The 22298-nt window shown below is 41.0% G+C and overlaps 3 protein-coding genes and 1 pseudogene across 5 annotated transcripts in view; 2 read left to right on the top strand and 2 right to left on the bottom strand.

Moving 5' to 3' along the window:
* Positions 1-5562, bottom strand: part of itsn2b (intersectin 2b) — a 32733-nt gene extending 27171 nt beyond the window's left edge. The window contains exon 1 of one of the 3 annotated variants that reach the window (XM_054770131.1): positions 5197-5562. The gene's annotated coding sequence lies outside the window, so the exon portion shown is untranslated. Of the gene's footprint in view, positions 1-4878; positions 4957-5196 lie in introns of those variants that run through there. The other 2 variants (XM_054770133.1, XM_054770132.1) reach the window with 2 other exon arrangements.
* Positions 5563-5638: 76 nt separating this feature from the next.
* On the top strand, positions 5639-13269 carry gcfc2 (GC-rich sequence DNA-binding factor 2). Its single transcript, XM_054770134.1, has 18 exons — positions 5639-6202; positions 6338-6439; positions 6550-6735; positions 8065-8325; positions 8437-8537; positions 8741-8892; positions 8978-9161; positions 9271-9394; positions 9496-9544; positions 10008-10105; positions 10208-10407; positions 10496-10640; positions 10722-10843; positions 10922-10998; positions 11092-11158; positions 11230-11376; positions 11461-11597; positions 12959-13269. The coding sequence occupies exons 1-18, from the start codon at positions 5884-5886 to the stop codon at positions 13089-13091; spliced, it is 2604 nt and encodes an 867-aa protein (XP_054626109.1). The 5' UTR covers positions 5639-5883; the 3' UTR covers positions 13092-13269.
* Positions 6749-7948, top strand: LOC129178174 (SRR1-like protein; annotated as a pseudogene).
* Positions 13270-14373: 1104 nt separating the features above from the next.
* On the bottom strand, positions 14374-22195 carry LOC129178173 (saccharopine dehydrogenase-like oxidoreductase). Its single transcript, XM_054770136.1, has 12 exons — positions 21833-22195; positions 19496-19608; positions 19029-19109; positions 17439-17568; positions 17326-17375; positions 17117-17247; positions 16917-17034; positions 15890-16009; positions 15729-15785; positions 15511-15622; positions 15317-15398; positions 14374-15154 (listed from the first exon to the last, which is right to left on the bottom strand). Exons 1-12 carry the CDS (start codon positions 22029-22031, stop codon positions 15064-15066), a joined length of 1284 nt encoding a protein of 427 aa, XP_054626111.1. The 5' UTR covers positions 22032-22195; the 3' UTR covers positions 14374-15063.
* Positions 22196-22298: the final 103 nt, after the last annotated feature.

Here is a 22298-nt window from a genome sequence, read left to right as displayed (position 1 = left end):
TTTTAACTTTCATTTTTAAAAAAGTGATAATGCTCGGGTACTGAAGGGGAAAAAGGTGAAGATATGCATGCTTGAGAGACCGCAATCTGAGAGGCCAGTGGTGCAGCGCATTGGCAGTGAACAGTTGGCATCGCAGATGGCAAACATTGGTGCGTGCGTGTTGTCTTACATTAATGAAAAAAAGAAGAATTAATGACATTGCTAAATCATGACCTTAATGCCTATAACAGCGGTATTTTTCGCAAAGGGAAATTTTTTTGTCAACATCAGTGATCAGCAAGTTGGATCCAAAACCTTCGCCAACTTTTTAACTGAGTTAACTTAAAAAATGTCTGGATCTGCATCAAAATGTAACTGTTTAAAATTGAAGTTTTGCACAAATAAATGACTGGAAGCAAACCACCTTGATGAAGGTAAAAACACATAAATGTAAGTTGTATGACATTCAACAGACAGAAAAGACCTATGATGAAAGGAATGATTCAAGGAAAACGCTACTTTAAAAAAAAGTGCATAAAGTGCAAATATAGTGCAACCTCTCTAAAACATCGCTCTACATCAGGGGTCACCAACGTGATGCCTGTGGGCACCAGGTAGCCCCCCATGACCACATGAGGTGCCCGCAAGCCTGCTTTTCATTCAGGTTTTCAGAGTAGCTCAAATGAGTAGCTCTGGGCCATTTTCATTTTGTAAAAGTAGCTCTCACAAGGAATAACGTTGGTGACCCCTGCTCTACATAGTATGACACACAATAACACACACAAGCAAACTCTGTTTAAGTAGCCATGAGGTTCTAATAAAGTCAGCAGCCTTTGTCGTATTTGCATTGCAAATATCACAATAGGATAGAATGGGGCAGAAGAGGGCGGGGCTCAGACAAACGGCCCAGTGGACCATAGAGACAATTCGAGGAGTCAACAAAAGCACTGTGGTGTGGATGGTGCATCAGCAGCCTATATTCAGTAAATAAAAGAGTGGTTCATTGCAGGATCTCTACAGTGAACTCACTAAGAGATACACACACCGATTGACCAGTCATTGGACTGTAACAGACTCTGATCTTTCTATGACAAGTTACATTAAAAACAGCAGTATGTTGTCCTGTTTGGAAAGCTGTTATGCATCCATATCCTTGGACTCATTTTGTGTCCGCATTGTCCCGCAATTTGCTGTACCATTCATTCATTCATTAATTTATAAATGTATTTATCTATGGCATGCCTGAAAAGCGCGAAGAATAGTTTGTGAACTTTTTGCGTTCTGTTTAGGTATATATTACACACTTGGCATGCGATTCATCACCGAAAACAGTGTACATTGGCACAAAATGACCACGGAGAGATTTTATTTCATCCCCCCACACACACTCCAGTAGTTTTGACCAATATCGCACTGATGTGCAGTTTTGGATCGACCCATCCCTAAGCTTTGATTATTTACACACTTTTATGACAAACATGTTAAAAAACAGAATATATGAAGTTGGCAAGCCTTCAGCAGTGCTCACTGTTGCAATCGCCCTGCTTTTGTCAAGCGTCATTACAGGGTGACTTGCAGGTAACTGATTTTTACACTTGCATGACATTTAAAAATGTTAGAATTTCATTAAATTTTTTTACATTTGTTATGGGGAAAAGCGTTGTGCAGTACAAACAAATCTGAGGTTGTTATGTACAGTATTCAATGTTGGAGGCATTTGGTAATCAATCCACCGACATCTGCCAGTGTCAACTTTCACATCTACGGTACATAGTCCACTCTGTCATTTCACTTGTGGCTTGGCTGTGCTGTGCTGTGCCTCAAGTGCTTCAACTTGGCTTCAGTTGCTGTTCAAAAGGTCATGACTGTCCCACTCAGTATGTACAAAACACTGTAAACTGTTGGATAAATAGCCTGGCCTGACATTAAGTGTTGCACGAACAGCTATGAATCCTGGAGATGTCTTTCTTCAATCAGTGCATCTCTTAATAACATTCAGTGCAGACATTTAGCTTGAGAAACCAAAGTTAGACAACCAACCCTGCATGGTATTTAAATGGTCCGCTTCTTCCTTCCTTTTGTGTGCTCTGACAGTTTGGTGGTTTCCAATGACATCCCTGCTCAGGAACATGCACAACCTGACTGGGTGGTGGTGTTCTACAAAATGATTAATTTTGCCTTGATCACTGACCTCATGCCAGCTACTCACTGCACGTCATTTCTAGCCTATGACTCCATCTTTCCTGCTTTGTATTGTTTTTTTGGTCTGTTTTACAGCCCATTCCTCATTCTCCTGCTCAGCGACTTACTTACATGCAGGAGCTAATGACCTTTGCCCCAGCAAATTTTTTAATGAGATCAAATTCAAGAGTTGTAACAGAAAGAAGACATTGTCCACGTTGAGTGGAACCGTCTAACAATATTTATCTTTATGTTATATTTTTTCCAGTATGATGCAGTGCAGTGCAGTTCTACACCAAACATACTGGGAAAGAAAACATTTATATTCAATATTTCTAATGAGTTGTTAGCATGTTGGCCACACAGTCAGGAGATCGGGAAGACCTGGGTTCGAATCTCTCTCTGGTGAGTTTGCATGTTCTCCCCGTGCGTGCGTCGGTTTTCTCCGGGTACTCCAGTTTCCTCTAACATTCCAACAACATGCATGTTAGGTTAATTGGTGACTCTAAATTGTCCAAAGGTATGAATATGAGTGTGAATGGTTGTTTGTCCATATGTGCCCTGCGGTTGGGTGGCGACCAGTCCAGTTCTGGGTGCATGTTTTCACAAATTGTCACCGTTTTGTGTGCAGCTTACACAAACAAAACCGCACTGTCAAAAACATTTATTTTATGTTTTAATTCTCCATTTCTGAAAATATATTCCAAATACAAACAAATTGGAGGTTATTATTAAGTATTATTAAGTATTCCCGAAGAGACAGTGTTCACCCTTACAAAGTTTTCCACTGTACAACAATACTTACAAAATTTTCAGCTTGCTTTAAATAAGCTCACCAAAATAGTTGAAAGACCTCTCAGTATGACGCAATGCAGTTCTATACTAGGGCAAGCAAAAAATACACTAATAAATGCATGTGTGGCACAGCTTTGACATTGCATCTCACTCGTTTTTGCAGGTGTACCTAATGCTGTGTCTAGTTAGTATAGGTGCCCAAGTTAGCAAAGCAGGAGAGTCAGCATGACTGCAATTCATGTGATTCAAACACACCCTTTAGTTGGTATGACATGAACCAAATCACGTGGTTTGTAGGTGAAAATGTAACACAATAGAAAGCCTGCAGGGGCCTTTTGAAGTACTTCATACCGCATCAGATTGTTGCTGCAAGGTAAGGCAAAGCAAGTCTCTCCTTGCTGAATTTGGCTTTGCCCTGCCCTGATTTGTCCACCTGTCTGTGTCAAATCACACTCTTAAACTTACACAGTATAAAACAGCTCTGCATTCATTCAGAGCTGACATATGGTATGTACACCTTGGTGACAGCAAAAAAGAGGTCTGTAGTCAATCAAGGAATAGCTGTCATCAAAAAGATGCTTCCAGATACTGCTGGGGGGCCCTTATAATAGTTTTAAAAAGTCCAAGGATATTCAATTGTTCAGGGGGGCACACTGTCAGAAAACAAATGAGCAAGGGACAGACATCTACTGCCTCTACTTCTACCTTAATGTTGCAATTTTTCCAGAATTTTTTTGCATTGTTTGTGGGAATTTTATTAACAAAATAGACTTGTGGTCCAGGTGACTAGAGCTACCATAGTCTTACACTGAAGTGCTCCACTTTTCACTAGACTGGAAAATGGCTTGAGCACCATTACATAAGGGTTTCTGGTACTCCAGAAAATATCTTGATGATCCCCAAGACCTTTGGGAAAATACTCTGTAGTCTCACGAGACAAAAATGTTCCTTTTTGGAAGGTGTGTGTCCCATTACATCTGGTGTAAAAGTAACACCGCATTTCAGAAAAAGAACATCATACCGACTGTAAAATATGGTGGTGGTAGTATGATGGTCTGGTGCTGTTTTGCCGACCTAGAAGACTTGATGTGATTAATGGAACCATAAATTCTGCTGTCTACCAAAAAATCCTGAAGGAGAATGTCCGGCCATCTGTTCGTGACCTGTAGCTGAAACCAACTTGGGTTCTGCAGCAGGACACTGATCCAAAACACCGGCAAGTCCACCTCTGAATGGCTGAAGAAAAACAAAATGAAGACTTTGGCGTGGCCTGGTCAAAATCCTAACCTGAAACCTATTGAGATGCTGTAGCATGACCTTAAAAAGGCGGTTCATGCTCAAAAACCCTCCAATGTAGCTGAATTACAACAATTCTGCAAAGATGAGTGGGGCAAAACTCCTCAACACGGCAGTAAGAGACTCATTGCAAGTTATCGCAGATGCTTGGATGCAGTTGTTGCTGCTAAGAGTGGCCCAACCAGTTTAGGGGGTTTAGCAGTCTAGGGGTCAATCACTTTTTCACACAGGGCCATGTAGGTTTAGATTTTTTCTCCCTTAATAATAAAAGTTTCTTTTAAAATAAAAACTGCATTTTGTGTTCAGTTGTGTTGTCATTGACTCTTATTTAAATTTCTTTGATGATCTGACGCAAGTGTGACAAACATGCAAAAAAATAAGAAATCAGGAAGGGAGCAAACACGCCACTGTATAATATATTCTTAAGTGCTACACTTTGAAAATCTCTGTCATAAAGTAAATGTAAAGTTGGCATTCAATTGTACGTCTCAAATGATGCTCACTCCCTCAAGGATCTCATTGTGCCAATATTGGATAGTATCCAGTAAAAGGGTCATACTATGAGACAATCACAAACACAGCGTGGAAAGACAATACTACAGTATAATAAACACATCATACTCTCACCATTGTGCAAGATGTAAGTCGCACAAACATTCCCAGATCTCTTGACAGCTGCAAGCCAGCCAACCTGCTCAACTTGTTTGAATTACCTGCAAATCTGCCTTCGACAAAAACCATGGTATTGTATGAGGATAATATTTTAACTTAAACGTAAGCTTTTTTTTTACTGCGAAATTTAGCTAGCTGTCTCAATCATGTCAGGTTATTTACCAGCAACACCACATCGTTTGCACTCTCGTTAATAAAAACAAAACACAAAAAAGTGGATGAAAGACAAATGACACTATTTCAGGACAAAAATAAAACAACATTTAAACTTACCTCCTCGCTTCTATAAACTGAAGCTGTGTAATGTCGATCAAAAAAAAGAGAAAAACTTCAGAATTTTCCAAAGGTCCCAAGTTAATATCCACCTTTAGTGAATGGCTTCCTGGTCACACTGACGACGTTTGGTGTCCAAGAAGAAGCGAAACTGGTATAGAATTATTGAGGTTTCGCTCCTACTTCGAGGAGGACCTGTTGCTGACAGCTCATTGAGTGTGTCACACCAACAACATGGCTGACGACGACGGGCTGCTTCTGGCTGCTGCTGCTGAGGGGCGCTGTTAACGTCTGTTCGGCCAAGATGGGAGGGGAGAGACGCGGGAGGAAATGAGGTCCAACCTAAATAAAGGGATGAATGAGTGATAACTGGACTGATGTATGAGTAAGAGGACACAGGGAAATGCCAGACCTACCAACCTATTTTCATTTTAGAAGCCCAATTTATCTGGTATCTAGTTACATACAGTATCTAAACTATTAGAATGGGTTAAGCTACGACAAAGTACTACAGTTTACCGCATCTGTCCACCTTTATGGAAAAATATTACACTTCCGCATTTCAACTACATTACCCATAATGCACTGGAAACGTTAACGTCTTCTTTTACGACACTTTACGACGTACGTCACGCAGTATCTCGAATTGCTCTTATTTCCAAATCCAACACACTCAGCTGCGAAAATATGTTCAACAAAAAGCCCAGAAGAAATTTTCGACAGAGAAAAGGAGACTCTAGCGAAGAGGATGAAACGCCAGTGGCCAGCGTAGATGTAGACGGCTCGGACAAGGCAACAGTTGTGGCAAATAAGCCGTCTAGAGGAGCCCACTCCCGTGGAATCTCATGCAGTTCAAAGCGGGAAGCTACCACTTCAAAGGTGGATGATGGTGACGGAGAGGACGCTGACACATCCGAACTGACAGAGAAAGAGGACAAGGGGAAATACAAAGATGCCATTAAGAAGAAAACAAGCACCATGCTCAGTTTCTCCGACGACAAAGAATGTAAATATGCCTAAAAGTGGTCAGCTGTTCCTCGGATACCATTTTGCCATTCGCTTACAGAGCAGCGTTCAGTGCTAATTACAGTAATGTCAATCTTGTCCTCCATTAATATTTTATTTATTTGTGTTATTTCAGCTCTTGAACCTGAGTTTAAATTGAAGAAGTCGTCTGATAAAACTGTGCTGTTCCAAGTAAGAAAAAAGGAAGCTCCACCTGCCAGAACCATCCAAAGCACTGGTAGTTAACTAAGTTCCAAGTATCGACGAGCGTTTAAACAGTATTTCACAAAAATGAGAAAAGTGTAGATGTATGCAGTGATTATAAATTACACTTTTCCTTCTTTCCAGAGCCAGAGGAATCTGCCGCTCCCAGGCAAGAACGTGGCAGCCAAGCATCACCATACAGTTCTCACCAAAGTGACAGCAATGATGATCACTCTGAGGAGATTGAAAATGAAGACGATGAAGAGGATGAAGAGGCTGCCAGTTCCTCTTCATCTAGTTCAAAATACACCCTCACTGCCAATAAACCAGGTATGTTTTTGTGGTTTTGTTTGAAAAATAAAAAAGATGAAGTAATTCTCGGTTTGTCCCTTGGTTAGGATTTGTTTTCCTACCCAACATTTAGAGAATATGCTAACAATATGTCTTCCGTGTATTACATAAAGTATTCCGATGCATTATATGCTTGCCCCACAACAGTGAAAGTTAGTTTTATAAAATATATGTTCCACACACATTTATATTAACCAAGATGTCTGACACAGGAGGTAAGTGGCAGGTTGCACGCCAACGAAAAGGTGCGTCCAAAAGGCTGAAGAGTTTATTTGTGTCTCCAACATGCTGTCAGAACCCGTTGGAGTTCGGGAAAACCATCAAGCGCATCAGAGAAACCGTGGCTGAATTAAAATGCCACGATGTTTGGAAAGAATGAATGGAAAGAGCAGATCCTGGTGGCAGCGTCCTTGAACCGCAAGAACCTCAAAGTCTCAGACAAGTTGCAAATTTAGATAGCAGAATAAGTCCACTTCAATGTGTGTCTTATGGCTTGGGCACCTTTTCCTCGTGTGTGTCCGCACTTTACCAGCTGGCCATAATAATCCTGCTCCTGGATGCAGGAAAGATTGCACTCAAAGACTGTTTTGTTTTTGACTCTGCTTTCTCCTCTGGAGAAAAGGATGTCCTGAGAGTGTCGGGCCTGACTGTTCTCACGGAAAATGAGGAGGGGAAACGACTGGCCACCAAAACTAGACTCTTTTTACCTCATGTATTGTGGGAAAGCCCTGTACAACAACCTTTTGTGGAACAACTGGAGTCCACAGTGTCTACCTCTCATGACTATAATTTGAAACAGCTTTAGTAGCATGAGAGAGAGGATGATGGAGAGAGAATTCAAGAGGAACTACAGTTACATCAGCCAGACAGTGACTGTATACGAGGAAAGACTGCTGACCTGTCCATCTCATCTTATTGACGTCTTCAGTGACACTGCACTCATCACTTTTAATTCTAGCAACCTTATTAGTCTCCCACAGTTTGCTTGGACAGAGACCCCTGAACCCCAATATCAAGACTGCCCGGATTTGGAGGTAATACAGGGAGAATCTCACGATGGCAAAAGGTCATAAACTATTGGTAGTTAAAGCTGGCAGCATTTACAGTTGCACCAGTAGTTTGATATGGTGGACTCAAAGCAGTGATGGATGGATGGATGGTCAGTATCTTGGTGCAGACGGCATATTTCAGTGGGTAAATGTTTGTGTGTGTGGTTAGGGGGTGGGGGTATGGGAGAGGGAGTTATCAGGGCATTGTTTTTAACATTGTAAAGTTTGATTGATTGATGTGTTTTCATTTTGCATATAGTTGTAATCCCCAACGAGAGGCAGATCGAAGCAGCCAAGAGGCTGCGACGCACCAATCGAGCCCAGAAAGAGTTCATCTCCCTGGCAAGAGACAAAGATGGGCGGAGCTCTTGTAGTAGCACACCAGAACGCTACCACAAGGAGGAGGTGGTTGAGGAAGATGAAGAAAGGGTTGATGACGATGAAGCAGATGATCACGAGAAAAGAATCGAGTTCGCCCCACAATTAAAAAGCGTCAGGGAGAGGATTGCAGAGACACTTGGTAGGGAGGAACCAAAAGTAGTCTAAGCTGATCAACTACTGTAAACTGAATGATTTGTCATGGTTTTGCACACACCTGCAATACATGTACTTAAGGTTGTTTGTGTATCAGGTGCAAGTGATGGCAGTTTGTCAGGGACTGATGAAGAGGAGCAAGAGCTTTGGGAGGAGACCCAAATTGGCAAGGGAGTCAAGAGACGGCCAGGAGGACTTGTAAGATAATTCTTTATCCCTTACAGGGTTACGGCGGGGATATTGAAATGTCATTAGGATTAACTGAAAGTTCAGTATCATCACATTGTGCTGCTGTACCTAACAAAATGACAAGTATTGTATTGTATTATGAAAGTAATATGCATGTTTTCTTCGTAGTAGCCTTGATGGTCTTTATTTTCCTTGCTTCATTTCATACTCAGAGCCCATCTGGCAGTGAGTCCAGCAGCTACAGCAGCAGTTCCTTTCAGCGTGATAAACAAAGACAAAAGAAGAAATCAATGAGCGTCAAAAAGATCCCAGAGACACTTCCCTCCATCACTGTCTCGATGGTTAAGAGGAGGATCACTGGGAAGTATGTTCACTAGCCTCCCATGTTAAAATCTCTTTGTCCGTCAGCGTGTGTACTGAAGTAAAACCTAATTGCTAACGTTTGCCAGACTGGACTCCCTGAAGGAGGTACACAGAGCGCGGCGAGCTGAGCTGACTAGAATGGAGGGAGATGTTGACAGTGCTAAAACCTCTCTGGAGAACCTAGAGGAAAGCTCTTCTGAAAAACAACTAAAGTTTTACAGGGACATGACTCTCTTCACCCACAATTTGTTAGAGTGTCTACGAGAGAAGGTAGGAAGTCAGCCAGATTTTAATGTGCTCAGGGAACGTGTTTTTAAATCCTGCTTCAATAACATGTCATCAAGTTAGTTTTCTTACTTAAGACTCATTTCAAATTTAGGTGGTTGAAATAAACTCTTTGGAACTGGAGCTGCACACTCTACTTTCTAACCAGATGGAGGCACTGTGTGCTCAGAGACGACAGAAGATAAAAGAGCATGCTCACCACTTGCAGCAGCTCAGCAGTGAGTAGGGTAGATCAATCCATCATATCAGCCATGCTTAAAATATCACTTCAATTTCAATTCCACTTACCTCTACTACTTGTGTTTCATCTCATCCATAGAAAATGGAAATGAGCTGGGAGACGCTACCAATGGGGCTGAGACTGGCTGGTGAGATACATTTTCACTCGCGTTATGTTTACAAACAACTATCTTACCATATTAGTGATGGGTGCACCTAGTATCCACAATATTATGTAAACTTGCATGGTGTATTGAAATCCAATTTAAGAATTTTATCAAAAATTCTGCCTTCACAAATATAGTATGTGATTTGAAACTTACATCCATATTGGAACACATTCTTATGTCACTGACCTTGAAATATATCCTTGAAATAAAACTTCAAATCATGTGATTCAAAACTAAGAAGATATCTCTTCCATTGGATGCTATCTGATTTGGACAGGTATATCTAATAACATGGCCAATGAGTGTAGAAACAATACAGGACTTAGAGAACACAAGAATTTTGGAAGCTTTGTGGCTGAATTTAGTCTCGTTTAGAATTTGTCAAGCTAAAACACACATACTATTATGTAACTGTATGATCTGTCTCTCGTACAATGTACAGTGTGACAGGCAGTGGTGATAAAGCTGAAGAAGATTGTGGTATACCTGCAGACACACAGTCTTCGAGTGAGGAGGAAGATCATCTGGAGAAGCAGACAGGTGAGGAGAAAATCATTCTCTTGACTCAAACACCCACATAGACCTACACACCATGGGGCTCTACACAACTCTTACACATATCCTTGTCTGCTCTCCTTGTAGCTGACATCCTCCAGAGGTCGCAGGCGGTGTTTGCCGACGTTCACGATGACTTTCACGATGTTAAAAGGATCTTGTCTCGGTTTGAAGAATGGCGGGCCTTCTATTCAGAGTCTTACCACAGTGCCTACATCTCGCTTTGTCTGCCCAAGCTGCTAAACCCCATCATAAGACATCAGCTGCTTGTGTGGAACCCTCTTAAGGTGCCTCGAAATGTTCCTAAACTCACATCATCATAGTACAGGTAGTCAAAGGTAGTCACTTTGAGGGACTTATGTCTGTGTTTATCAGGATACCAGCATGGACTTTGAAAAGCTCCCTTGGTTCACAGCAGTGGAGACCTTTTGTCACGGCCATGGCCACGAGGAGTTGGAACACTCAGACAGAGAAATGCTGTGTAATGTCATAGAAAGGACTGTTCTACCCAAAATAACAGGTAACACACATCCAAGTAGCCATTTGCCAAACACATAGAGGCCATGGTTTCTATAAGAACACAATCTTTTTCTCTGTTCAGCCTTTGTAACGCTGATGTGGGACCCCATGTCTCTCCATCAGTCAGCCTGTCTGACTGAGATTTGTCACCGACTGAAGGAGGACTATTCTATCTTTGAAGGAGAGCAGAGAAAACCAGTTAAGGTAGGACTGAAAGATAGCGTACTATGGCACTAAAAGATGTAGAGGATGCTGTCATGATGTGTGTTCATGTCCACACAGACGCTCACAGAGGCTGTGATTGGGCGTCTGCGGAGCTGTGTAGATGAAGACGTCTTCATTCCGCTGTACCCCAAAAAGTCAGTTCTTGCTCAACTCAAGTAATATGCTGTGTTTAAAAATAGTGTTATTTTCATTTTTCATTCTTATTTTGTATTTTGCTGCTCTTTAAGGCTCCTAGATGACCGTTTGTCTCCACAGAGTCGCTTTAGAAATCAACAATTCTGGATGGCCATAAAGGTTTTTCAGTTTGTTTGTCGTTCTTTCTGTTGAGTATGTTGGTTAATGTGGTGTTTTAACATGTGCACTAGCTGCTGGGAAACATGGGGAAATGGGATATGCTGTTGCCTGATTCTATACTGAAGGAGCTTATATTGGACAAACTGCTGAGCCGATACCTGACGGTCACCCTGTGCAGTCAGATGCCATCAGATAGCAATGTTCATGCTTGCAAAACGGTATTTATTTTTTCCCTTCTTTGGCCATGTGCTTGTGCTTTCACATTCTTGTCTAAATTTGCACTTTTCTGTGTTTTGCTTCAGATCGCTGACAGCCTGCCGCTCAGTTGGTTCAGAGGAGAAAATGAATGTTTGCCTCAGCTGCAGTCATTCAGAAACCACCTCGTTCAGAAGGCTCACAACATTTGCAAACAACAGCCTGCTGATGATCCAAAAACTAGGTAATTAAAATACTGTGTATGCCTTTTGGAAAGTTTAAACTGGCATTTCAAAGGTGTTGAAACTCAGTTTTTGACACTGTCAGAGAGGTATTTAGTTGAAAATTTGTGGTTGTAGTTTGCGGTGTTTTAAACTACATTGGTTACCTTTTGTGGCTACATAGACTTACAAAAAGTTAGGGATATTGGGCTTTTATATCATATTTCAGGATGAATCTGAAACGTACCAGTACAGGCCTCTCTTAACTTTTGAATTTACATGTACAACTGTTCAATGTTTCAGTACTTTTTGCACAACTTGATGTTCTCTAAGAAGGAGGTAAACAGCAAAATGTGTACACAGTATGACTTCTACCCAATATCTCTTTTTGTGAGTAGCGTAAGAGCTACCAGTATGATGCAGTGCAGAGGGGTATACTGCGAAGCGAGTTTAATGCGTTAGCGAGGTCTGTTGAGTCTGAGAGATGGCGTCACCATTTATTGAGAACCCGGTGGACCTGGGAGCAAGAATAATTTGGGCAGCCCTATGACAGAAGTGGCTTTTTCAAGATCGCACTGATGAATTCCCTGATGAAAAGAGAGATGGGTTTTAACCCGAGGGAATACACTACATTTGCTCGCTTTTTGAGACAAATGTCAGGAATAAAATGTAATATGAAATATTAATTAGGCCAATGTTAGCAGAGGTGTGCCACAGCAGTCCTTTTGTGAGTACTCAGCCCATTGGTCTTACAGTATATTACAATATTTGCTGGAGGAATGAGCCCTCTTAGGCATCAATCAACTGAAACAAACCACTTCTTTATACAGTACTAACAAAAAGAAAAAAAAACGTCTCTCAAGGAAAAACTCACAAAACACATCAACACTTCCACCTACTGGTTACCACGAGGTACAGCATGTGACACGTGGAGATCTGTAAAATATGAAAACATAAGACATATTTCAAAGAAGAAAAAAGACAGTTGTTGCTCCAGTTTTATTTTTTTTAAATAGATAAGGGTTAATATGTAAAAGTTGCACAAAGCTGAGCTTTCAGAAATTAAAGCACTAAAGTATAGCGTTAACTTGCACATTTACACAGAATAATTTGACATCAAACGCTCCTTTTTTGGGGCAGCACAAACCCAAGAACCAGACTTGACAAAGTAAGTTGATAACCACTGTCACAGTACTGTTTAACTCAGTTTGGTTGAGCTGTACCATGAGCACAAAACCCGGGTATGTTGAGCCACTTTTGCAGTACAGACCTCTGGTCTACACCACTGAAAACTACAACCACAATAACAAACATTGTTCAGTGAAGGTTGAGCACTATTTTCTTCGTGAACACAGATTTTAAAAACCATTCTTGTTCTGTCTAGGCTCGCTGTGGTCGAAGTGCTGAAAATTTTAAGTACAATTCGAGGCCACGACTCGATCATGGCCATAACAGAAAAATACCACTATGAGGATGTCATCTATTCTCATCAGCTGATGAATCACGACACTGAATGAACAAATATGTCACAAGTTTGGCTAAAGGACGGCACACTCTTTTTCCACAATATTTTTTAAGGCAATACAGTAGGCGAAGAGCTGGTCGGAACTACACTATCATCTTGTGGTTGTCTTAAGTAATTTCTTGTGTCTGTACAAGAAATAACTATTTTTATAAATAAATATTTGTATTTTACTTGGTTCACACTGTTTACTTCTAACAATAGGTGGCTCCAGAAACATGCACAGCAACACATCAGTAGAGATGCTGGATATTGGCTTTCTTGATGATAATCCGCAATTGTCCAGCACTTCATTTCCACTACCAATATCTGCAGTAGTTCTATGTCATGTAATGAACACATCATGCTTCTTCTACTGGATGCATTTCACAAATAGTCTGTGCAAAATAAGACATACTGCAATATGCAGCACAGGTTATAGAAAAGGTGCCAAAACGCTGTGAGTGAATCATGAGGTGTGCTATTAAGTAGTATTGAAAGAGAGTTGTTTCCCCCCCCCCGAACAAAGTTTAATAAACATTTGCATAAAGCCAACATAATGTCCAGTACCATGTTGATAGAGTATTAAAGACTTAAAAATGATGTACACTTGGTGATTAATTTAATAAAAATGTAAGGTACACTTGGTTATAAATTTAATTTTTTTAAAATCTGCTATTAATTGCAAGTTAACTATTTTTTAATCACAAAATATTTGTATCAATTGACAGCCCTAAAAACACATCTTTGACTAAACATTTGCTCATCTTCTTGGCGCTGGAACATTCTGCACACCACCACAACAGTGTCACCCCCAAGCAGTCCGTCCGTACAACAAGGCGGCACAAGAGCTGCTTAGTTCCATCCCTTAGGACCTGTTGACAGATGTCTGGCAGCATCCTGAAACATCCAGGACCTGGGAGTTGGCATCAAAAAATGATCTGCCATGTGGGCAATGGACCCTGCTGAACCGCCTGCAAATTGGGATTGGACGCTTAGCAGACCAAGCTGCATGTGAATATGGGAAGCCTGACCAGACTGCACATACCTGTGTCACCACCTGCCCCCTATACAAACCAACCCCCGAGGCCAGCCTCTTCGATGTGAGACCCGAGATGAGGAAGTGGCATTAGGTGCCTTTGCTTACCACCGCCAGGAATTCTGGGCTCCATTGGGAAAAAAAACTAAAAAAATTTTGGGCCCTGTGGTAACCACTTCTCTATTTGCCAGGGCCCCTTGGCATTGTCTTTTCTTCCAAATATGGCACCCCTGGTGGTAAAGTATTATGAAACATAAGATTTCAGTTTGAGAAACTGGCTTTATTTTATACCCCCACAAAGCAAAATGCAAAAAACAATAGGCAAATCAACTATTTGCACACCATGCTCATACTTGAATGTCAAAAACAAGTCTGGACTAAGATCAACGGGCTGTGTTTGACGTACTTCCAGTCCACATGAGTGATACTGTTACAAAAGACTTTCATTGGTATGCTCATTCTTACAAGCACATCAGGATGAACATACAATAAAGTAGGTGATATTCCAACTGATACCTAAACAGGCAGAACATGCCTTCAAAAAGTAAGCATGTACATGCATACAGACGCACGAGGCTGCTACAGCACACGTTATTTTGCATTACCATTGTTACTTGGATGGTGCTTGGGAAGCTGCTACATGTTTTACACTAACGGAATTTAGATTGCATGAGAACCAAATTTTGGATTGTGTCTAACTCCAGCTGTTATCATGCGGTTAGGTTACCTGGTAGCGCTAAGCCCCTATCATGGTGAACAGCAGTAATGATATATTCTGCAGAAAGATACTATAAGTGCAAAAAGGATTGTTAGGCAAGCGTTGTTAGAATATAATCCAACAATACCAACATGAAATGATCTTTTTAATTGCCAACATTCCAGTTGTTATTTTGTGACTGCTTTCAAGTGCTTCAACCAAAAACTGGAGCCCAGCATCACACAGGGAACCTTAGATGACAGAGAACTGGATGCCATGTTTGTTGAGACGCTCGATTAGGGTGGTTTTTGCAAAAACAGCTCCTGGTGTGTACACTCCTCCACTAAGAAGAAAATAAAATAAATGTTATTCTCAACTCCTAAATACTTAACAAATGCATCCTATGGAATAATGCGATTGTTCAACATCACCACCACTAGTTCACTAACGTTATTACTGAGTGAGCGCTGTAAACTTGCTAATCAGCATTTTTTGGAGGGCTCACCTCTTGGGCAAAGCTGTGGATTCATTGAGGATGGTTAGAGCAGCTTGCACCATGGCAATGGGTGTGGCCACATAACCACATTCTAAGTCGAGGAGACAAAGTTACATTCACTCAGTGTCTGACAAGTAAACAATGGAGGGATAAACTATTTTCTTCCTGTGAATTACAAACAAAATGGTATCATTTGCACTTACCTGGTCCTTGAACCAAGGTGCTAATCTTGCCATTCGGTTTTCCCTGGGAAGGATCCAGTCCCTCTGTGTATCCCTCTCCGTAGAACACAAACCGAAATGAGGATGATTCCATCTGATGCACATATGGAACTGATTAGAACTCCTATCAGGCTATAAAACACTTTCTACAAGCTTAACACAAGATTCCAGATGTCCTGGTTGTGTTATCAACAAATCACCTGCTTCCGAGTTGGTCCAGCCTTGGAGAAGAGTCCAAAGGAGAAGAGCTCTGGATGCTGGGAAAGGTTTGTAGCCACAACGGGCAAAATGTTAATTAGCGTAGGAACAGGAATACTTATGTGAGTGCTTATGTGTGAGATTTAAAGATTTGTCGCTTTACCTTGACTAGCAAGTCCCGTCCAAAACTGAACTTGACTAACAACCAGAACATCATGCCGGCAAACATCAATTTGATGATGTTGCCAATACCGCCAATGCCTGCATACGCTCCATACTGTACCTGGAAAGAAAACAAGACGACAGAACCCTCGAAAGTCACATGCTTTCACGCCAAAATTATACGAGTAAAAAGGTTGTATAATTTGGAGACTGACCAAAGTTTTCAAGAGAATTACAAATATTTTGTGAGACAATCTCAGTAAAACGGGGGTGTCAAAACAGAATATTCTAAAATTACAATTAAAACGACCTGCATCAGAACATTGTTAGCATAACAATCATAGGTTGACCTACATTGGATTGGTTTTAGTGTTTTATAAACAAAAGGTGAATATCAAAGTTCTTTTTTCTATGACCCTCAGTGCCAACAGTTTGGATACTCGGATGTAAAAATCATACTTTGATCGGAAGGATTGCTTTGTGTTTTCAGGGATAGCACCACAGAATGGCCAAGAGAAAGAGAGATGATGACCATAGCTTTCAGCGATGTCACTGTTTTGTAGTAATGCAAGCGGTACTCTGGTCTCTGTCCTGGCTGCTCAGTACATACGCTAAAGCTATCATAATGCTAATCTTAATGAAAAGAGACTCAACTCTCCTTCCTCTGCACCACAAGTAAATAGAGAGTTCTCAGTTTTGTTTAAGGTTTATTATACAACAATTAGCTTATTTTTACACTTTTATGACCGTCAGGAATGTTAAAAAGCCTGATGCATCACTCGCCTTCATCAAGCCTCCCTCTTTAAACACTGTGCCTCCGTCATGTCATCGAGGAGTGAGTTGTACAATAGTTTAATTGTGGAGAGGTAAAGTTAATTTCAACATGTGTACGCTTGTCAATTAGTTATATCAATTATTTCTGTTAGTATTATTTTCTAATATGCTTCAAATCTCAGAACAGATTATATTAAAAATTCATTGTAATGCTAATGCTGCAACATAGTCTAGAAGCAAATAAATATACTGACCGGACTGGCCTGATATTCCTCCACCAGGAAGCGCTGTGTTCTCTTAACAACTGACGGATCAGAACCCATGAAGGGCACCGTGTACTGTTGGATCTCATTACTGTAGAACAATGCACCCCTAGACAAGCACATTTTGATGATACACTCCTGAAAATAAACATTCTATACATTTAATATGTGAGCCGTCATACATACGCTACCTGCGTTTCAGCTTGGAGCCAACTGAGGGAAAAGGTTTGTAATTAAACTTCCTCCGAAGACTTTGAAGCTTGTGGCTGTCTGCGAATCCGTAGATGGCCGACTGCCACGTGCCATCATGGATGCATCCTCCCTGGCATAACAGGACAAATGGGTGTATTCATGGGGAGCAGATCTTTTGCATTGACTGGTCCGTAGTCTTATCACATACCTCAGGGCCCGTGTTGACAGTCAGGAAGCTCTCCAAAGCAGTAAGAGTACCTGAAAACAACATTTACAATACCGTCACTGTCAGTCACAATCATACAAGCCACGTCAACGTACCCTTAAACTGATCTCTGGTGTACAGGACGCCCATGTCTGCAGGGATGGAGTCAAATCCACAGCTTCCTATGATGTACACGCCCCTTTCTGCTGCCTGATTGTGGTACTTGAGTTGCATGCCCTCCAGAAACTGCACACAAACAAGTGGAACAGTTGACCAGATTAACGCTGACATTCTCTCCCTTCTTCATTAGTGGTCATTTGGAAGGCTAATGTTGCTAATTGTGTGAATGCCTATAAAATTCTAACCAGGTGCTTTGATCATTCTTATGCCGCCGTTTTGTCTGTTCTCTAATGTCGCCCCCATTTTTCAACCGATTCAAAGCACTCCAGCATCAAATCATTGAGCTCATTCGGGAATAGTTTGCTATTTACTCTGACATTTCAAAACATTCACAGATTTTTCCAAAAGTCCACATTTTTCCCCATTGAAAATGAATGGGTCATTTTTCCAACTTCTACCTGTTACACATTTGTCAACCGATTCAAACCATTCAAACTGTTTAACACGTTTAAGGCTACCTATTGTTCAGATGACAAAAAAAAAAAAATTGTTTTACACAAATTCACACTTTTCTCTAGAAACGTATCAATTGTTTCTACTACCACATTTCTCAAACTATTCAAGCTATAACAGTAGCATATTAGCATTTTCTGCCATTTTTATTATTAAAATATGCAGACACTTTATGCTACCATGTTAGTTGTTGCATGCTAATGTTATCACAGTAGCCTTTTTAGCCATATTTAGAAATACAATACAATATAATATAAATACAATTACAGAAACTTAGTGCTATCATGCTACATGTTAGCATGTTAACATTAACATGGTAACATTGCTAACATTAGCATAGTAGCATTTTTAACCATTTTCATGATTAACGATGGCAGACACTTAACAATATTATGCTAGATTTTGCATGCTAACATTAGCATAGCATCATTTTAGCCGTTTTCATGAGTAGAAACTTCTATAAACAGTGCTATCATGCGCCAGCATGCTAATGTTGGCATAATAGCATTCTTTTTTACATTTTCATAAATATTAAAAATATGCAGACACAAAGCTCTACCATGGGTGTTGCATGCTAACGTGAGCATGCTGATGTTAGCACAGTAGCATTTCAGTCGTTTTCATAAGTAGAAATTTCTCATTCATACATCCATTTAACATTTCAGCACATTTCTGCCCCATTTCAGCACGGCTTCAGCTCTTCTGCTTAAAAGTACTCATTCAATTCTTATGCTAATCATGATGATAAAACACGTCTTTCCAATCTGATACAAATATGATACATGATGACTTCTTTGATACCTATGTGACATATCTATGACATGCATTATATCATGCTAGGTGGTTGCACATAGTGCCACAAGTGCCAGCATTAATTGTAGGAATTTATTATCTGATTAATAGTAACTTGGTCTGATGAGATTTACCATATAATTGAGTGTCATTTAATTAATCTGAGCAAGGTAGACTGTTTTTCGGAAACCAAACTACTTGATTCGGCGACTATATACGATCTGTCCGCTATGTGAATCCTAAATCAAATGGGACAAGCCAAAAAGGCAGAAGAGCATTACCTGAGGTTCTCCACAGATGTCAAGATGATGGGCTCCATTCTCCACACAGGCTTTGACAACCGGCTCACCAAAGAACCTGTACTGTGAGCACAAGGACCAACACATTGCACCGATTAACTTTTAGTTCCACGGCAAGCCACTCCATACATACATTTGTAGACAAAAGTGTAGAGGCATTTCAAGTTTGGCGGTGTTTGATACAAGAACCTGAATGAATCACCAGATGCAAAGCAGCATTGCTGGACACAACCCGCTTTTGTGTGCGGTCAGTCTGTAGCCTTCATTGTGTACATGAATGTTGCAGTGTGTGAGACCGCAAGAGGAAGGGGCAAGAGAGGCAGGCGCGCACACACCGTCAAAATGATGGTTAGTCAAAACTGATGTAAATGTGTGTCAATAGACCGAGTAAGCTCTTATTCGCTTTAAAACCCCAAAAGGATCCAAAACTGTCTCTGTGGTCTACTCACAGGCCCCACACAGTTGAGAACAATGACGGTCTGCTTGCACATAGCCACCAGCGAGTCGGGTTCCTCCACATCTGCGACAATAATGTCCACCCCGGTCCTCAGCTCGGGCTTTCCTGCAACGCAAGAGGAGCTTTTAATTGTTACTGTCATTTAAAAATGTCACACCTCTTACAAGTGTTGACACAAAAAGGGTCAGCAAATACGGTAGCTCACAAATGTGAGCACACCCCGTCACATTCATTTATACTACAATGTATCGTCCCAAGGGGACAATACAGTACTATAGAAATGAAACTATAAGAGTAGTGAGTGTACAGCTTGTCTTGCAGTTGTTGCCATCTATTTAGAGAATAATGTGTTTGTTGAGTCATTTTCAGTGAATAGTATCGAGGTATACTGCGGAAGTGGCTCAACAAACCTGGGCTTTGTGCTCACGATGCGGCTCAACAAAACCTACGTTCTTCCAAAGTTAAACGGTACTGCAACGGTGGTTATCAAATTACTTCGTCAAGTCCGGTTCTTGGCTATGTGCGAAGTGCACGTTCACATACGTAAAAGGGGCATTTGAAGTCATACTATTATACTTCCGCGCAAAAACAAAGCGATCCCAAACGATATATTTTACACAAAATGACCAAGTAATTATGGAGCGTCATGAGGAGTTAAAAAAAAAAAAAAAAAGGGGGAAGGCCGCTGGCAGAATAATGCAGTGTGTAAATGCACACGTTAACACTGATTATTATACTAAATATACCCTACTAGTGTTTTCATTTATGAATCCTCAACAATGCACAACTTTAACATATTAACACTTATCCATTTTAAAAAATGAACAAACTGGAGCATGCCCCGTGATTGGCTGGCGACCAGTCCATGCTGTTGTCTCAACCCTAGTGAGCACAAGCAGCATAGAAAATAAATAAATTGGAGCAAGAACTGTCTTTTTTCATCTTTGAAATGCCTGAATTTTTTCAAAATTTTACAATTATAGAATGCTGTACCTCATGGTGACCACTAGGTGGCAGTGTTGACCTGTTTTGTGGCGACTTTTTCCTTTGTGACAATTTTCTCCTTTTAAAATAAAGAAGTGTTTTGTTGCTGTTGATTATTGCTTCAGCAAGTATGTAATATTAAGAAGACTAACGGGCCGAGTACTCACGCAAGAACCGCTGTGACATATACGTCTGCTAACATTGTCCGACTTAATATTTCACATTGCATTTTATTCCTCATGCTCAGCTCAAAACGTGAGTAAATGTCGTGTATTCAAATCTATCGTCTTTTATAAAGAATTTCATCAGGGAATGCCAGCGAAGCAGTGTGATCTCAAAGTAGCCACTCTCTTTGTAGTGCTGCCTGAATTATTCTTGCTCGCACTTCTACTGGGTACTCAATAAATGGTGACACCCCCCACCCCCGTCTCCAAAAGAGTTACACAGTAAAACAGCGGCGCTCTCATAGCCGATTTTAAGACGAAACAAGTTATCATGGTGATATAGCCGCTTTGAGAGTTGTAAGTTATCATGGTGATATAGCCGCTTTGAGAGTTGTACGGGCAAGCCTGGCTTTACACTCAACACACCTCGCTAAACCACTAAACTCACTTCGCAGTGCACCCCCTAAATCTATACTGCTATACAAGCTGTAGACTGACTACAGTACTCTACAGTATATCCAAGTTTCTTCTATAGAATATTGTCCTTTGAGAAGATATAATAAAACATATACTGTATTTCAGTTGGGACAATTATGTGCAGTGTTGAACATATTATCTTTACAAAGTATGTGACTGTGTTTGTGTGTGTGTGTGTGTGTGTGTGTGTGTGAACATAAGTGGAACTGAACAATGATCTGGTATGTTCCATCAACTGTTGTACACTCCCTAAAGACAAAGCCAAAAAGGAGGGGGGGGGGGGAGATCAAAACATACCGCTCTAATCCTCTGGTAACTGTCATGATCACAGAAATGTTCCCCAGTTCTAATCTAGTGATGGACTTCACTTTCCATGTTTACAGTGTTTCATGGTCACCATTATCCACCTGGAAAACTACTGGCATGCAGATTTGGTTGAATATATGCATGTGTATTGTGATACTTAAATTTGCAATTCTTACAGCACATTTAGAACTTCATTTTGTTGCAAGTTCGGTCGTACTTTGGAGTTGAGTGGCCAGGCCGGAAACACTGAAAGTTATCAGTGAACCCGGATAAAGGTGAAGTCAGATAAGTCTTCAATTATATAAATGTAACTTTTCTAACTGTCGCTGTAGAAAATAAACAGATACACATTAATAAAACACAACACGAATCCGTTTGCGTGATCTCCACATACAAACCGAGGACAGAGGCGGCCTGCTCCAGAACTTGCTCCAACTTCTTCTTGCTCCTCCCGGCCACGGCCCATTTCAGATTCCCTTGCGGACCCTCGGACACGGTCCGGGCCACCTCCTCCACCACAAACTGTCCCGTGAACCCGGAGGCTCCGAAGATAACCAGGTGGTAAGGCCTGCTAGCTGATATATGAACACCCGCCATGTCGACACCAGACAAGCTGAAGAGGGAGAGAGCACCGCGACACCTGTACCTTTCTACCCGGAAGAAGAGCGAGTAAGGAGGTCGGACGACTGTTGGGTTGCCGCTGTAAGGCTAGTCCAGGAAAGCTCCTCCTATCGTCGAATCACTCCCACTTTGCCGTAACGCAGTCAGTCAAAAACGTCACGACATTAAAAAAAATGTTACGTGAATGACGTATAATAAACAACCTCCTCTTATATGATGCATTTCATGCTGTTGTAAAAGTAA

This window comes from Dunckerocampus dactyliophorus, chromosome 3 (assembly GCF_027744805.1).
Source record: "Dunckerocampus dactyliophorus isolate RoL2022-P2 chromosome 3, RoL_Ddac_1.1, whole genome shotgun sequence".
NCBI lineage: Eukaryota > Metazoa > Chordata > Actinopteri > Syngnathiformes > Syngnathidae > Dunckerocampus > Dunckerocampus dactyliophorus.
Note: the sequence above shows the minus strand (reverse complement) of the source record. Positions and strands in the feature narration are given on the sequence as shown.

What these genes read in the sequence shown, in the direction of transcription:
- gcfc2 (XM_054770134.1), top strand. Translation starts at nt 5,884, where the DNA reads ATGTTCAACAAAAAGCCCAGAAGAAATTTTCGACAGAGAAAAGGAGAC. An exon ending in TAGAGTGTCTACGAGAGAAG is followed by an intron (nt 9,162 to 9,270) that starts GTAGGAAGTCAG and finishes TTTCAAATTTAG; the next exon opens with GTGGTTGAAATAAACTCTTT. An exon ending in TTGTGTGGAACCCTCTTAAG is followed by an intron (nt 10,408 to 10,495) that starts GTGCCTCGAAAT and finishes TGTGTTTATCAG; the next exon opens with GATACCAGCATGGACTTTGA.
- LOC129178173 (XM_054770136.1), bottom strand. Translation starts at nt 22,031, where the DNA reads ATGGCGGGTGTTCATATATCAGCTAGCAGGCCTTACCACCTGGTTATC. An exon ending in TTCTCAACTGTGTGGGGCCT is followed by an intron (nt 19,110 to 19,495) that starts GTGAGTAGACCA and finishes TTGTGCTCACAG; the next exon opens with TACAGGTTCTTTGGTGAGCC. An exon ending in GGCTCCAAGCTGAAACGCAG is followed by an intron (nt 17,035 to 17,116) that starts GTAGCGTATGTA and finishes GTGCTTGTCTAG; the next exon opens with GGGTGCATTGTTCTACAGTA.